Raw genomic sequence first — 14,259 nt, 5'->3', positions numbered from 1 at the left:
TTTTATTGAGCAAAATGCCAGCAACTGCTGAAAAAATTAGCTAAGTACCAGATATTCGTATTGATGATCAGAGTAATCAAACAATACAATCACTCTTCATTCGAGAGGAAGAGCAGCTCTCCAAAACTGAGCAAAGCTTAACAATATTTTCAGCATCATCATTATTCCTCCTAATGAGGCCTATTTATAGAAAAAGTCTCATAACTAACTCTAACTTATTCCTCAAGACACTACTAATAAGCTATGACTAATGTGCCCCTCCCTCAATATTGATTCCTTGCAGCAACGTCCAAGAAAAGATTGCAGAGTGCAACCCATAATGCTATCAACACTAATAGGTCATCCATGGAGTGAAGCTATCAATTTATTATCATTCGCAGTTTGGTTTTGTTCAATGATGATAATGTTTAAGGCTCACTCGTCTTATATGGAATGCTTTACAGTGAGACTGTGAGAGACCGAGAGTACTAGAATATAATTCAGAACCTGTCTTGTCTCTGCAAATGCAATCTCCTTAAAGTCTGACATCAATCTCAGATGTAATTCAAGTACCAGCCTATGATCACTTAATCATTTGTTAGCAGGTTACAAATCTTACAATGTACTGTCTAACTGACATGCTCTACTTATGACTGATTCAACACTCACTGTATGAAAAACAAAATTGGCTACCTCTATTTCTCTCTATATCAAACAACATTGTTATAACAATATATGGTACAAACAAATTGGTAAAAATAAATTTACTACTTTTAAGATGAAAAAAAAGGCTTAGTTGGTGGAATTCTAGTTATCTCAAATAATACTGCCATACTACAGCTAATAAAGCCACCAATGCAACCTTGAAAATTAGCTTAGTATTAGTTGTTGATGAAGAAGAGGCTGCGGAGTTCTGATCCTGCTCCACTGGTTTTCCCCTCAATCTAGCAAACAGCTTTTGCCACAGCTGATGAAGCCTGCTACTCTTCCTCTTGGCTGTTATATATATTCAGAAGATATCGTTAGTGAAAGGAGAGAAAAGGCAAATTAAGCACATTTTGTGAGTTAGAAATCATCTCTGATGCTTAACAAATGCTATCGGATGTGTTGCAAAATAAGCATAGATAAAGGGGGGTTTTATGTCTTCAAGGAAGAATAAGAAAACTTGACACAGACAAAGAAGTAACTCATGCCAACTACAGAGTGGAAAAGAAAGGAGATTAGTAAGCACAAATAATCTAATTGCAGAGAAATGTGATTACAGCTTCAACCACCCATTTGCTTTAGATAGGTTGACTGGGAAAATAGAGAGTAGAGAGAATAGGATCTTCATTACCCTACTCTAATAATCAGGGTGTGACAATGGAATAGTCATAGCGTTGACCCCCTTCTCATTTCATTCTTAAACACTAATGTTCAGCCCAGCATCACTATGATGGCTAAATATGCCCAAGATAAAAAAAGGAGAAGCTCATTCTCAAAGATATGCAGATTTTTCTCATGGCATATCTCAATTGATGCTCATTCCAATGTAACCATGATGGCCAAATAAGCCGAAGCATAAAGGAAGAACAGAAACGTAACTTATGGCCCATTTGGTAATGGGGATGAATGTTAGTGTAATTTTGCAAGAAAAGTCTCATCCCAGTGTTCATAGTAATTCAACCCGCATCCCCAAACTTGTGTTATCACAATATTTCATTACCTCCCAATAGCACCCTTCGAATAGTTATAAATGGTAATGAAAATTTATGAAGAAAAAGAGATACCTTGGGGGTATCATCCTAGGCACAAGGCTCTAACCAAATTACATACAAATTATTTCTTATTACCAGTTTACCACCATTTGTTACCATTTACCAACCTACCAAACAGGCCATTAGTAATCAGCAATCACACTACACTTGACCTCCTTTAAAGAAACAGCACAAGAATCTGAGGCGTTTACAGACTTACAGTCCTTACAGGCTTAGAGCTGAAATGGACAAATTACAGATATACTCCGTACAATTATATGAAAAAAAAAAAAAATGTTGTGTCCACTTATTTATCCACTTTTCTTCTTATTCTTCATAAACCGTAAATTCTATTCGGGAGGGGAGGGGGAGGGATATCTTCTGTAGCTCAGAAACTCAATAACAGGTAGAAATCACATCTATATCATAGTAAACAGTATCTTTATCAAGAAATTATAGCCAAGCAATTATATAATTACCTCTTTCTTCCAACAGTCTTTCCTCTTCACCAACACGCTTCCTCAGTACATTGAGCAGGGATCCAAAATATAGAGCAAATACTGTACAAGTAATTGTGATAACATTGTAAGGCATGCTGAAGTCTGGGGTAGTTAATGGCACGAGCAATACTTCTGTATAAGCCAGAGCAGGACTTCTCTTCTGCGTTAAAAGGGAACAACCATATGAACAAACTAAAATTAATTTAATCAAAAAGAGAATAAAATAAAGGCATAAAACTGATAGGAGAGAGTACTAAAGAGTTTCGGACTACCTGCAATTTTGATAATATAGGAGACACGTTTGAATCTTCAGCAAAGCTTAAGCTTGAATGGAAATCAGGAAAGCTAATTAGAGCTGAAGGAATATCAAAACCTTGATTGGCATCTGGAGGATATTCATCTATGTGCAGAAATCCCTGGACATACATACAATCATATATCATTAATCACGAAGCAGAAAACTCAGAAATCTAGACAACCAATAATATTAAGCCTACAAACATCGCAACCTCTTATACCAAAAGCTACACCACAAAAACAGAGTTTCTCTAAAAACTGAAGAAACATATCAATGGTTTTCAATGCTCATCAACTATGTAAAAGAAACATTCAGGATGGATTCTTCAGCCATAGAAACATATGAAACACTAGCCAATATTTCCTCATTTTTTTTAGTTGGTCCACTTTCTTCTGAGCTGTTTAGAAATTATTGTCTCATTTCTCTATGAAGTAAATTATAGTTCAAATTACAGACTAAATGCATGCTCTTACCTTTTGCTCCTATCTCTCTCTCTTACTTTTTGTACATCACATATTCACAGACACATAGCCTTTGTAGTAATACGCTACCCTTGCCCCCACCACTGTTTAAAAATGTGTCAAAAACAAATGGAACACCTAAAATGGAGGAAGTATATAACAGTATGTCACAAACAACCTCTGTTGCAAAATTATCACATGGTGAAAGATAAGCCGCAACAGTTGAAATGATTGCAATCAAGTGCAAATTGCTCAGCTAGATGCAGATAGTGATTTAACAAATTAAGTAGGGTAAAATACTAGAACACAATGCGAGTACTTCATGATATCTCCATCTAGAGGCCATATTTTCGCCTTCAAGTGAAATTAATGATCTGCCATCAAACCTGTCACAAATGATGAATTAATCTGCTAATTTTTCCAAAGTTGTGTTTTCTTCTCAACCGTTGAAGATGAAGACTTCAGAGTCCTGGGAGTTTTTGATAAAATTTTCACGTCAAGTAGGTAAGTTGATTCCCGAGAGGAAGACAATGCAATTTGGAGAAGTTTAAGCAAATTTTATAGACTTAGGTTTACAAATATTTAAAATAAAAATCAATAGGATTCAGAATTATATGACGTTTCATTAAGACACTAAGTGCTTCCAGTTTCTGGGACCAATTTTCAGTAATTGAGCTTAGTGCAACAGCCATAAAAGTCTGCCAAAGGTCATGCTACCAAATTCCAGTAATTGAGCTAAGTGCATACAACCATAAAAGTCTGCCAAAGGTCATGCTATTTGGAAATTGCTACAGGTACTTTTGTTTATAGAGGGTAGTAAACGAAACCACAAATCGAGCTCTATGAATTTGGGTATTTTGTATAAAGGATCCACACTCAATTGGCAAGCATATTATCCCAAGGCAACACAACGATATTTTCCTATGACAAAGTAACCCTGAAGACAGAACCAATTAATACAATTCGTGTATTAGTGTTACACGGAGGGAGATAAATGCACAAGTTGACTACACCGCGTTTATCATTTTATGCACTTAAATTGATTATTGAAAGCTCTGATGTCAGCTTCCACTAGAATTGACAAAGAGAAATCCATGGGAACTCTATTTCAATATACCTGGCAATAATAGAATAACACAAAACACATAAAGCATTTCAGGCATACCTTATCAAAGTCCAAAGAAAGTGCAGCTGACTTCATGCTGCAGGGAAATGTCAAGGCCAGCTCCAATGCCCCAGGAGAAACCTTGTCTTCAGAAGGGGATACCCGCATTTTTCTGGTGATGTTAGCAGCAGGATGGACTTGACCATTGATATATATCTGTAATGTATGATAATACACCTTAACATACCAAGGAACAACTTGGAAAACATTGATGTGCAAGTTGCAATTGTCCTCAGAAGAACCAGTTCCCACCAAACTCTGATGGTGACCAGCAGAATTTAAAGATATAACTATAGCACCCCTTTCATTCCCACTTCCCATCAAGAATCTATTGGCGAGTAATGGTGCTTGGGAAGATGACCAAACCACAGGAAGTTTCCAAGTTAGTGCTAAATCAAATGGTTTAGCATCAGCATATTTCTCGATAGAGAACACATAAAGAACAGATGAATCCTCATTTTGTAAACTATCGGTTTCTCTGATCACCTTATCTGGGATAGAAGACAATTCAAACGCTAGGTTAGAGCCGGAACTTTCAGAAGCTGCAAAATCAGGATTAATTCCCTTAATTCTCAGTTCAGAGACAAGGTCTCTGTCAAGGTGAAGGAAAATGTTGCTAGATTTGGCAAGAACACAATTTCTGTTGACTTTCCTTCCAAATACTGTGCTTAAAGACCAATTTGGTTGCATTGCAGAGCCAGTACTGTAACTCTTAGCCCAACTTTGACTTACAGGCTGGAGAACAACTGTTAGTGTTTGTTCAAGTTCAATTTCTGAATTACCAGTATCTGAATCAAAGCCACTGGAAACCAAGTGCAGCCGCTGAGAATGGTAAAATCCACGATATATAGATGGCCTATCCATCAGCTCAGCAAGACCAGCCTTGTCTCGACAGGGCAGTAACTTTAGCCATGGAGTCAGGTTCTCTGTACAAACAGCTTCACGGGGCAATGTACCATACCTCAAATTGCCTGCAGATGCCCGAAATCCCCAGTCAGGTGCAGAATAAGTAGTTGAAGACTCCAGGAAGTTGATGGAAGAACAAAATAGACCCGAAAGAGTGTGAGTCAAATTTTTCCATAAAGCATCAACCTGAGATGGTGGAGAGTCAAAAATTGCCCACAATTCAACTCCAGGAGGTTTTGCATTGCTACTTGAAATAGGATCAAACCCACCCCAACGTTCATAGTTCCAGCGACCCTGAGTGAAAGACAGTTCCATTTCCTTGATTTGAAATTTGTGGACCTAGTCAAACAACACAGTTGTAACACTCAATCAATACTGAATATTTACATATTTTCAGCAAGGACATACTTTAAATGTTTGAGATAATTAATAAGAAAATCCCAAGTACCATAAAAACTGCATACTATCATAGGGAGTATATCACCATTGTCAAAAAACTCAAAATATGAAGGGAAAAAAGGATACAAAACACAAACAACAAGCTTCTTACTCCTAAACAAGTGCACCCTTGACAACTTCCACTATAATTAAACAAAGTCTAGGAGCACAAGTTGTAGTAGATCTACTATATGTATTCCACTTAAAAAGTACATTTGTTAAACATTAATGGGTCACAAACAAAACATTCTCAAGAGGGACAATATTGTTATAGAAAGGTGAGAAAAAGGAAAAACCAAGATCTTTCTATATCAAGATAATTAATGTCGGGGACGTGGAATAGGAGCACACGGAGCATCTCAACATAAGAAATATAGTGCTAATATCTTTGTTTAAATGCAGAATAATATATGTAAATATTACCCTGTTGAAATTATCTCAAGGAATCAGACATAATCGCAATAATTTAGTGGCTTAATGTTAGATTACACCTTCCAGTCCCATAATTGAGTTTCAGCCTAAAGCACCGTAGCATATCATAAAGCTATCCATCAAACTAGTCGTCGAAACAAGTTAAGATGATCAACGTGTCCAACAGTCTAAAACACTTAAATCAGACAAAAGAAAAAAAATCATCAGCCAATTAGTGCTCCCTCCAAGAGGGAATAATGAATCTGCATTGCTTCACTTATGAGTAAAGCAATCATAAATCCCATTCAATCAGCCATTAAAATGATCTACAGATTAAAACTTGCATCTGGTGACCTTAAATATACAAGAAAGCAAAATATGTAAACACAGAATACGTCAGGTATAAATGCATTCTGCTCAAGGAATTTCAAAACCTAAAAACACATATCACAATTTCAGCCATCCCAAGCATGGAAACTGAACCAATCCTCATAGAATGGACAAAAACGGTACACATTTCCACAATTGGTGATCCGTCTTCTACATAGACAATCTTCTGCACTGGTGATTTTACCACAGCAGGATTCTACATAGTCCCCGCTAAATATCCGTCTTATAAAATGATCCTATTTCTTCAACATACCAACTAAGAATGGCAGCTATTCAGCTAATCTCACTATTAGCATTACAGCAGTGGTAAACTAGCAAATGCAGTAACAGTCATCAATGTTTTAGGATGCTAAACAAAGAATCATTCAACATAACGGAACATTAATTACACCGATTGACGCATAATTTTGTCGTAATTTCCAAACTAACACCAATTCGATGAGTATATCCAATACTTATACTAAATCATGACGGTAATTTGCTGCCTATTTCAATCAATGAAATTCAATCATTGTCAATTCTAGCACTAATCAACAGAATAATTGAGTAAAGCCACAATCAATACTAAACAAAAAAACCTAAAATTAACCAAAATATAAAAATTAAATTCATAACAATAAGGTCTTCCGAAATTAAATAGAAGAGGATGAAGAAGAACATACAAGCTGATAAATAGCCATAGGAAAGAGATGGAGATGGTATCCGCCATTGTAGGAGGAGAAATTAGCTTTAGAATTGAAGTGAAAATGCGCTAGAACTTTCCGATCGGGCAACGGTTTCAGTAGCAGTTCTTCATTGAACTCCTCATTTTGTGCTTCTTTGTTACTGGAAGCGAATTGTATGGCGGAGAAGATGAAGCAGCATAGAATTAGGAGAGAGAAAATCCATGACTTCGCCATTGATGAGTTCTTGTTAGGAGCTGTTAAGTTTGTGCGAAGGAAGACGACGACGATGGTGAAGCCATCTCAAAGTTCAGCCTACTGCGATCCGTCAATAAACAAGACTTTTTTTTTTTTTTTTTTTTTTTTTTTTTTAAGAAACAATTGGTTTTTTTTTTCTTTTTTCTTTAGGACTTTAAGTTTTTTTTTTTTAAAGCAAAAATATTTCATTAATTAAAAGTCATACGACATTTACAATAGAGATTCGACGTTAACAAATACATAAGATATTGAATCAAATAAAATTTTCCTTCATAAAAACTACGATCGTCGAATAGATCTTGCACTGCAGAGCATCTCCCGCTTATATCGCTGAAAATTACAGCCTTGTTGGAACGATCCTGTGTAGCCGTGAGAATATTTTCCTTATGATTCATCTGTTCGTATTCGAAAACTTGATAACTTTTTCACCAACGAAATAATTTCACGACAATCCATTAGATTTGCTACCATAGATTCAAAACTAAGAAATTTCTCCCTCGAAAAGAGGAGATAAACCTTGTCTTTCGAAGGAGGTCGAAAAACCCTTGTCTTTCGAAGGATAACGGAAACCTTTTCTTTTGAGAGAGAAAAGTTCCTCCCAAAAGGAGGAAGCATTATTAGAGCAACTCCAATGGTTGGGAAAATGGACTAGCTTGCAAATATTAAAAATCTTAAGCTAGTAGCTACACCATTTGTTGCACATCTTGTTGATTAGCTTTGGCAAGCAAATTAGCTTTGTAGAGCTAATTAGCTTGGAAAATATTTATTAGATAAAAAACATTATTAATTTAAAAATAATTTAATTTACAACTACCTTAACCATTGGAGCAACAAATAGCTTGAATTGTTGTAGCTTAAGAAGATGATGTGGCATGCCAATCTATTAAATAAATTAGCCAACCATTATAAACCTAAAAAAATAATAAAGAGAAGAAAATTTTGCAAAAAACCATCTTTTATAAGCAATTTTTTTGCAAGAAACCACCTTATAAATTTTTTTTTGCAATGACACACCTTAATCAATTTTTTTTTTTTTGCAAATCAATACCTTTATGTCGGAAAATGAAGTTTGACCCCATAATCCGGCGTTGACTACCCCAATCTACGGAGTACGTATAATTGACAATTGTGACTTTTTTTTTACTCTAATAATTCATCCATACAAGTCTACAAAGTTTGACTGACACATTACCAAATGCTTTAATTAAGGAATTAATAACATAATTTATTCAAAAAAAAAAAAAAAAACATAATCACCAGCTATCCGCAATCTTGATTACGTGAATGAAACCTTTAAATGTTTAACATCTTACATGAATGAAATGTTATGTTGCATTTCTAGAACATGACATCTATAAGTGTATAATCACTGGGCTTTACTATACACTATCAAATTATATATCATTACACATCCATTAGTAATAACTTAATAAGCTCTATTCAATCGATTTCAACCCATACATGACATAGGCCAAAGAATTGGTGATGACGTTAGTTCATATCGACCTATTTTTTAAATCATTATTATTGAGAACACTCGGGAGGAGTAACGGGATGATTTTGCTTGTCAATGCAATAATCATAAGTAACATAATGATGCTTGACAATGTTATAGGCTTCTTGTTCAGTAGGATCTAATTCCCAATATCTTTTGTTATTCCACCAATATTTATCAGAATTGCAAGGCTCAATTGTCCCACTATTTTTATCAATTTGGCAACCATCAATGTTGAAACCCTTGAAATATGCCCTAAATGGTTCATGGTTCCAATCAACCTTGGTCTGCCCTCCATCTGTTGCCCAATCAGATCCATCCCATATACTTGCTTCTATCTTCATTGGCTTAGATGGGTATCCCACTCCAATGTTTATGTTGTTTTTGAAATATCTTATTGGTATATTGTCTGCAAAAAAACTAATTTGGAATACAAATTATATATATTTCATTTATATATACTTCATAATCATTTTGTATGTTAACTTTATTTCAAACAATCAATATTGTTTCAATAAATCTTACCCTTCAGTATTTAAATCTTGTTTCTATTTTGACAGTGATTGTCTCGCAAAAAAGTTAAAAGTAGTCAAAGAATGAACAACAATATGAATTTTGTATTTTTTATAACCATCTACAAATCACGAAGTTTAAGTTAGCCATCAATATGAATTTTTAATTAGTATGTGACATTGTAGTGGTTATAACCATCCACAAATCACGAAGTTTAATTAAGTACAGTTAGCTAGTAATATATATATATATATATATATATATATAAAAAAATAAATTTTTAATTAGTAGGTGACATATATCTTGTCATGCATGTTTAATTAACTAGCTTTTCCTAAACTCCTAGAATAGAAGTACATACTTGATACTTACACAATGTGATGTTGGTTCCAAAGGATCTTATAAGTGTGAAAATCAGCAGTAGGATCAAACCAAAGATGAACCCTATGCTCCCTATTTCCTATTCCTTGTGCAAATACGTTAGTCTGCAATGTGTAGGGTTTTCCTTCTCTGTTCCCCAAGAACTCGAAATCTAGCTCATCGCGACTACCATCTTCGACTGATGTTAACTACATATTAATCAGTCATTCATTTAAATGAGTTAGTTCAAGTGAAATTTTGTTCATTAATTAAGAAAGTGAATTAGTTAATGAAAGCAAAATAATTAATGATTAGTATGTAATAATACATAAAATGCTGTAACAACTCCTCCTGAGTCTTTATCTGGCAATTTAATTTGCATGGTAAAGAACCCTGATCCATAGCTCTGCTTTGATTCGAACCCAGCACCTGCAGCATCATATAGTAGTTTCAATTATACATTGTACTCCATATAAAATATGGTTAATTATCACTTCAAATGTTACTATATATATAATGTAATAATACAAGCTAATTATGATTGTTACACGAGTGAAACTATCTCATACAAAAACGTTACCTTGATCGATCTTCAAAATAAGTAATAATAAGTTGCATATATAAGTAATTAAGACATCGAGAGAGCTTACAACAAGACATTGTAACATAAAATAGTCATGTATATATAAAGCTTTTTATTTTATTTTTTTACTATAATGAATAAGATAGATTACGTAACACAAAAATATATACAGTATATATTTAAGAAGAAAATGAACCTGATGATTTATCTAGGTAGATTTGAACTTCCGATGCATGGTTCTCCACATGAGTATATCCCCAAATGACACCATAATTTTCATCAAAAATAGGCTCACTGCTAATTCTACTTGTAATTTCACTAATAAAGAGCACGATTAAAACAAGTTTACAGATCATAATATATGAAGCCGTATGTAGAACCTAATTTTTCAAGCTAAGTGATTATAATTTTTTTCAAAGATTTTTCTATATAATTAAATTATAAGTTAATAGATGATGGTTGTATATATGTATGGAACTTGTTTGAATATTACATGCATGTATAGACGTCATCTTAAAGCAAGAAGAGTGTGAGCCTTAATTCTGCCACCTTCAATTCCCCACACGTAAAACACTAGAGTACATACCCATATCTTTCCCATAACAATAGTTACATCAAATTATTCAAGATAATATAGTAGCTTGTAAATAACTAAAACTAAAGACCCTTGATTCTTTTTACCTCCATTATTAATTAGGACGATGTAATGTGAGGGAATTTTACACTTATTTGAGTATAAATAAACATAAAAGACATTGCATGCTCAAGAGTCGTTACGTATTGTGTTTGTTACAGTATACTACCTTCGTTTCATATTAGTAGTAAGTTTGGAATATTTTATGTCTCACAAGTCACAAATAATACCCAAAGTTGCAACTAATATATATCGGAGGTAGTACATTTCTTGTCTAGTCAATGTTTTGTAGATTTGGACGTTGGGTGAATGGAGAAAAAAGTCAAGATGTTTGAAGTCCAAGTTAAATTGTGTGTGGGGCAATAAGATGTGATGTTTTAATTTTGTTACAATGAATTTTGACTTAGGGTAGATTTGTTTGTTTCATCTTATTATAATTTAATTTATCGATTTTAATTTAAAATAAATAAGTAGATCATTTCAGATTAAATAAGCTTTGAAAATTTAAAGAAAATAAGTTGAGAAAAACCATAAAAGGTCATACAAAATATTTAATTAGTAGTGATAGAATTTTGCAGGATTATGTAGTAAGCTAAGTGTAATTTTTATTGTTACTCCATCTGCTCCTAATTTTTATTTTTATTTTTATTGTGACAAAATATGCTTTATTAAGAATTGAACCAAAAGAATGCAAGTGGATGAGAGTGAACTGGCTTTTTCCATTTTTATGAGTACATGCAAGTAAGGGGCCAGGCAATATTTATTAAGGGACATCCCAAAATGAAAATATGGGGCAAATAAATAGGGATAGAAAGAGTATTAGTTTTTTTAATAAGATATTATCAAATACTGTAAACGTGATTAATGAGAAGTTATATGCTAAAGGTAAATTCTAAAACAATAATATAATAATCTATTTAAGTTTCATTATAATAATCATTAAGTTTTTTTTTTTGAAACCATAATAATCATTAAGTTAAATATGCATGCACTAATAATTATGAGTCATAAGAATATCATCAACATGATGATTATGATAATTGGTCTAGATAATAAACTTAAGAGGGCGGATGATGAAAATCAATCCCAGTTTTTTGAAACCGGGAAGGAAGCTCTAATCACTTAAACTATGTAATCAAATTTTAATCAAAGGAGGTGAAGATTTCATGACGTCACTTACCTAAAATTGTTTGCGCAATTTGGTGGAAAGATTTCATGTTTTGGGAAATTGTTGATGGTTAAAAAAAATAAAAATAAAAAATTATTAGTGGTAATTTCAGAAACGACTACTCGTACATCTTTAGTGATGTCTTTCCAAACCTATATGAACGATACTTTCGTAAAGTTCGAACAATTTTTAGAACGATCGAACTTGTGTAACTCGTTCATTTTGTCAAAAACTACTTGCCAAATTAAGGCATATCGTTTAAGCATATTATTATATCAAACTATAGTCTTATGGCGTGTTCGGCGCTAGCTTTTGAGTAGCTTTTAGTGGTTTGACCAAGTCAAACCATTACTCAACAAAAAATGTGAGTGTTTGGCAAAGTAATGGTTCAAGTAGCTTTTAGTGGTGGAGGTAGTTTTTATTAAAAGCTAGAATTATTAGCTTTTGAAGTTAGAGGTAGCTTTTGAAGTAGCTTTTGAAAATTTAATGTATAGTTTTAAAAATAAAATATTGATTTTTAAATGTAACAGCTAGTCAACCACTACTTTACCGAACAATCATACCTAAATTATCTTTTTTAACAGCTAACAGCTTGTTGACAGCTAACAGCTATCTCCACAGCTCACAGCTAAACATGGGCAACGGGCCGTGTCGTGCTTGGTCGTGCCGCGGTGGAGGTCGTGTTGTGCCGTGCCGGCTCCGAGGCGGGCCGTGTCGTGCCGTGCCTAATTTTGGCACACCCTAGCCCACGACACGGCCCGACCCACGTGCCTGGCGGGCCGTGTCGTGCCAAACCGTGCCACTTTATTTTTTATTTATTTATTTATTTTTTAAATAATAAATGTAAATAAAAAAACGATATATATATTTTAGTACAACTTAATTTTATATAAATAATGTGATTAATTTATGTTTATGTTAATGTTAATATATTTTGTTTAGAACAACTTTATTTTAATTAAGGTTATATAAATTATTTATCTAATTATGTTTAAGTTTATATAAACAAATAAAAACAATTTTACTAATTTAGCAATAAACAACAATGCATATAATAAAAAATTACGAGTGCGATAATCCGAAAACACAACAAATTGAAGAATAACTTATTTTATCATATGCCGGGAGCCGGTACGATAAATCGATAATACAAATAATTAATGATAATTAAAAATCGTACAATATTTGGTGAATAACTTCATTTATTATACGGAATACGAAGTTCGATATTACAAAAATTGTACAATAGTGTATAATGGTGAGTAAATATGGGCCTCGTGCCGTGCCACATGTCGTGCCGCGGGTCGTGCCGGCCACCGTGCCGCCCATCATGCCGCGTGTCGTGCCCGTGCCAAAACTAATTTTTTTGTTCACGGCACGGCCCACGGCCCACAGGTGGGCCGCCGTGCCGTGCCGGGCAGTGCTGGCGTCGTGCCGGCACGGCCCGTGCCCACCTTTACTCACAGCTATCTCCACAGCTACAACTACCTTCACAGCTATATTTTGTCGAACATGCCCTTAAGGTGAAGAAATAAAGAAGTAATGTAAATCTTTTTGTTAATTCCACGTAATTAATACAAGAGCTCATCAACTAAATAAAATATAGCGGGTGACCAAAATTCTCGGTCTCTAATTCAGTTGACATGTTCTAATCATTTCTCTATCCATTTTCCTTCAATTTTTTCTCTCTCTTTATTTCTTCATACATTTAATTTTCTTAGATCATAATTGATTAATGGTACAAGAATTATAATTCCAGGTAAATAAGCATACAATACTTTTAATTTGTTGTTTAAAAATGTTAATTTTATATGCATTTTTGACATTAATTTCACAGTTTTTCATCAATTTTTTTTTTATAAAAAGTTTAAATTTGTGGGTGTTTACAGAAGGTGAGAATATGGAGTATGATGTTCGTGATCTCTACCCCTTGACAAGTCTGCAAATTGGGTAAGATTTCTCGTATCAGAATCATTTTGGTTCGTTAAATGTCACATTTCTTTGGATTTTTGTTATTTTGACTTCTAAATTTGTAAATAATTGACAAGCCTATATATTTATGGTTGAATGTCAGTTTTATTTTATTTGTGAAAGATGAAATTTGGAATTATTAAACTTGTTAGCTTGGAATTTGTAAGCAAGCTTGAAAGGTTCTTACATAGCAACACGTGTCAATACAACCCTCTCACAATCTTCGCCAATTTAGAGTGAAATTTGGACATGTGTGCCTTAATGGCCTCGTAACTCTCTCACAATCTTCGCCAATTTAGAGTGAAATTTGGACACGTGTGCCTTAATGGCC

At 33.9% G+C, this 14,259-nt stretch overlaps 2 protein-coding genes across 2 annotated transcripts; both read right to left on the bottom strand.

Annotated features, from left to right (window-relative positions):
* Positions 1-527: 527 nt before the first annotated feature.
* Positions 528-7,305, bottom strand: LOC145616927 (uncharacterized). Its single transcript, XM_081671644.1, has 5 exons — positions 6,947-7,305; positions 4,140-5,384; positions 2,488-2,631; positions 2,195-2,375; positions 528-975 (listed from the first exon to the last, which is right to left on the bottom strand). Exons 1-5 carry the CDS (start codon positions 7,181-7,183, stop codon positions 791-793), a joined length of 1,992 nt encoding a protein of 663 aa, XP_081527770.1. The 5' UTR covers positions 7,184-7,305; the 3' UTR covers positions 528-790.
* A 1,423-nt stretch (positions 7,306-8,728) lies between these two features.
* On the bottom strand, positions 8,729-10,511 carry LOC145625373 (xyloglucan endotransglucosylase/hydrolase protein 3-like). The gene is made up of 4 exons (XM_081678431.1): positions 10,352-10,511; positions 9,901-10,001; positions 9,585-9,781; positions 8,729-9,119 (listed from the first exon to the last, which is right to left on the bottom strand). The coding sequence occupies exons 1-4, from the start codon at positions 10,509-10,511 to the stop codon at positions 8,729-8,731; spliced, it is 849 nt and encodes a 282-aa protein (XP_081534557.1).
* Positions 10,512-14,259: the final 3,748 nt, after the last annotated feature.

This window comes from Chenopodium album, chromosome 3, assembly GCF_948465745.1.
Source record: "Chenopodium album chromosome 3, dcCheAlbu1.1, whole genome shotgun sequence".
Taxonomy (NCBI): Eukaryota; Viridiplantae; Streptophyta; class Magnoliopsida; order Caryophyllales; family Amaranthaceae; genus Chenopodium; species Chenopodium album.
The sequence above is the reverse complement of the archived record's forward strand: the minus strand, read 5'-3'. Positions and strand labels throughout refer to the sequence as shown.

Excerpts from the sequence above, each read along its gene's own strand:
- LOC145625373 (XM_081678431.1), bottom strand. The coding sequence starts at position 10,511 with ATGATCTGTAAACTTGTTTTAATCGTGCTCTTTATTAGTGAAATTACA. Across the intron at positions 10,002-10,351 it reads CTACCTAGATAAATCATCAG|GTGCTGGGTTCGAATCAAAG; the intron begins GTTCATTTTCTT and ends ATGATGCTGCAG. Across the intron at positions 9,782-9,900 it reads GAGTTGTTACAGCATTTTAT|TTAACATCAGTCGAAGATGG; the intron begins GTATTATTACAT and ends ATTAATATGTAG.
- LOC145616927 (XM_081671644.1), bottom strand. The coding sequence starts at position 7,183 with ATGGCGAAGTCATGGATTTTCTCTCTCCTAATTCTATGCTGCTTCATC. Across the intron at positions 5,385-6,946 it reads CTATGGCTATTTATCAGCTT|GTCCACAAATTTCAAATCAA; the intron begins GTATGTTCTTCT and ends TTGTTTGACTAG. Across the intron at positions 2,376-2,487 it reads CTATATTATCAAAATTGCAG|AAGAGAAGTCCTGCTCTGGC; the intron begins GTAGTCCGAAAC and ends CTTTTAACGCAG.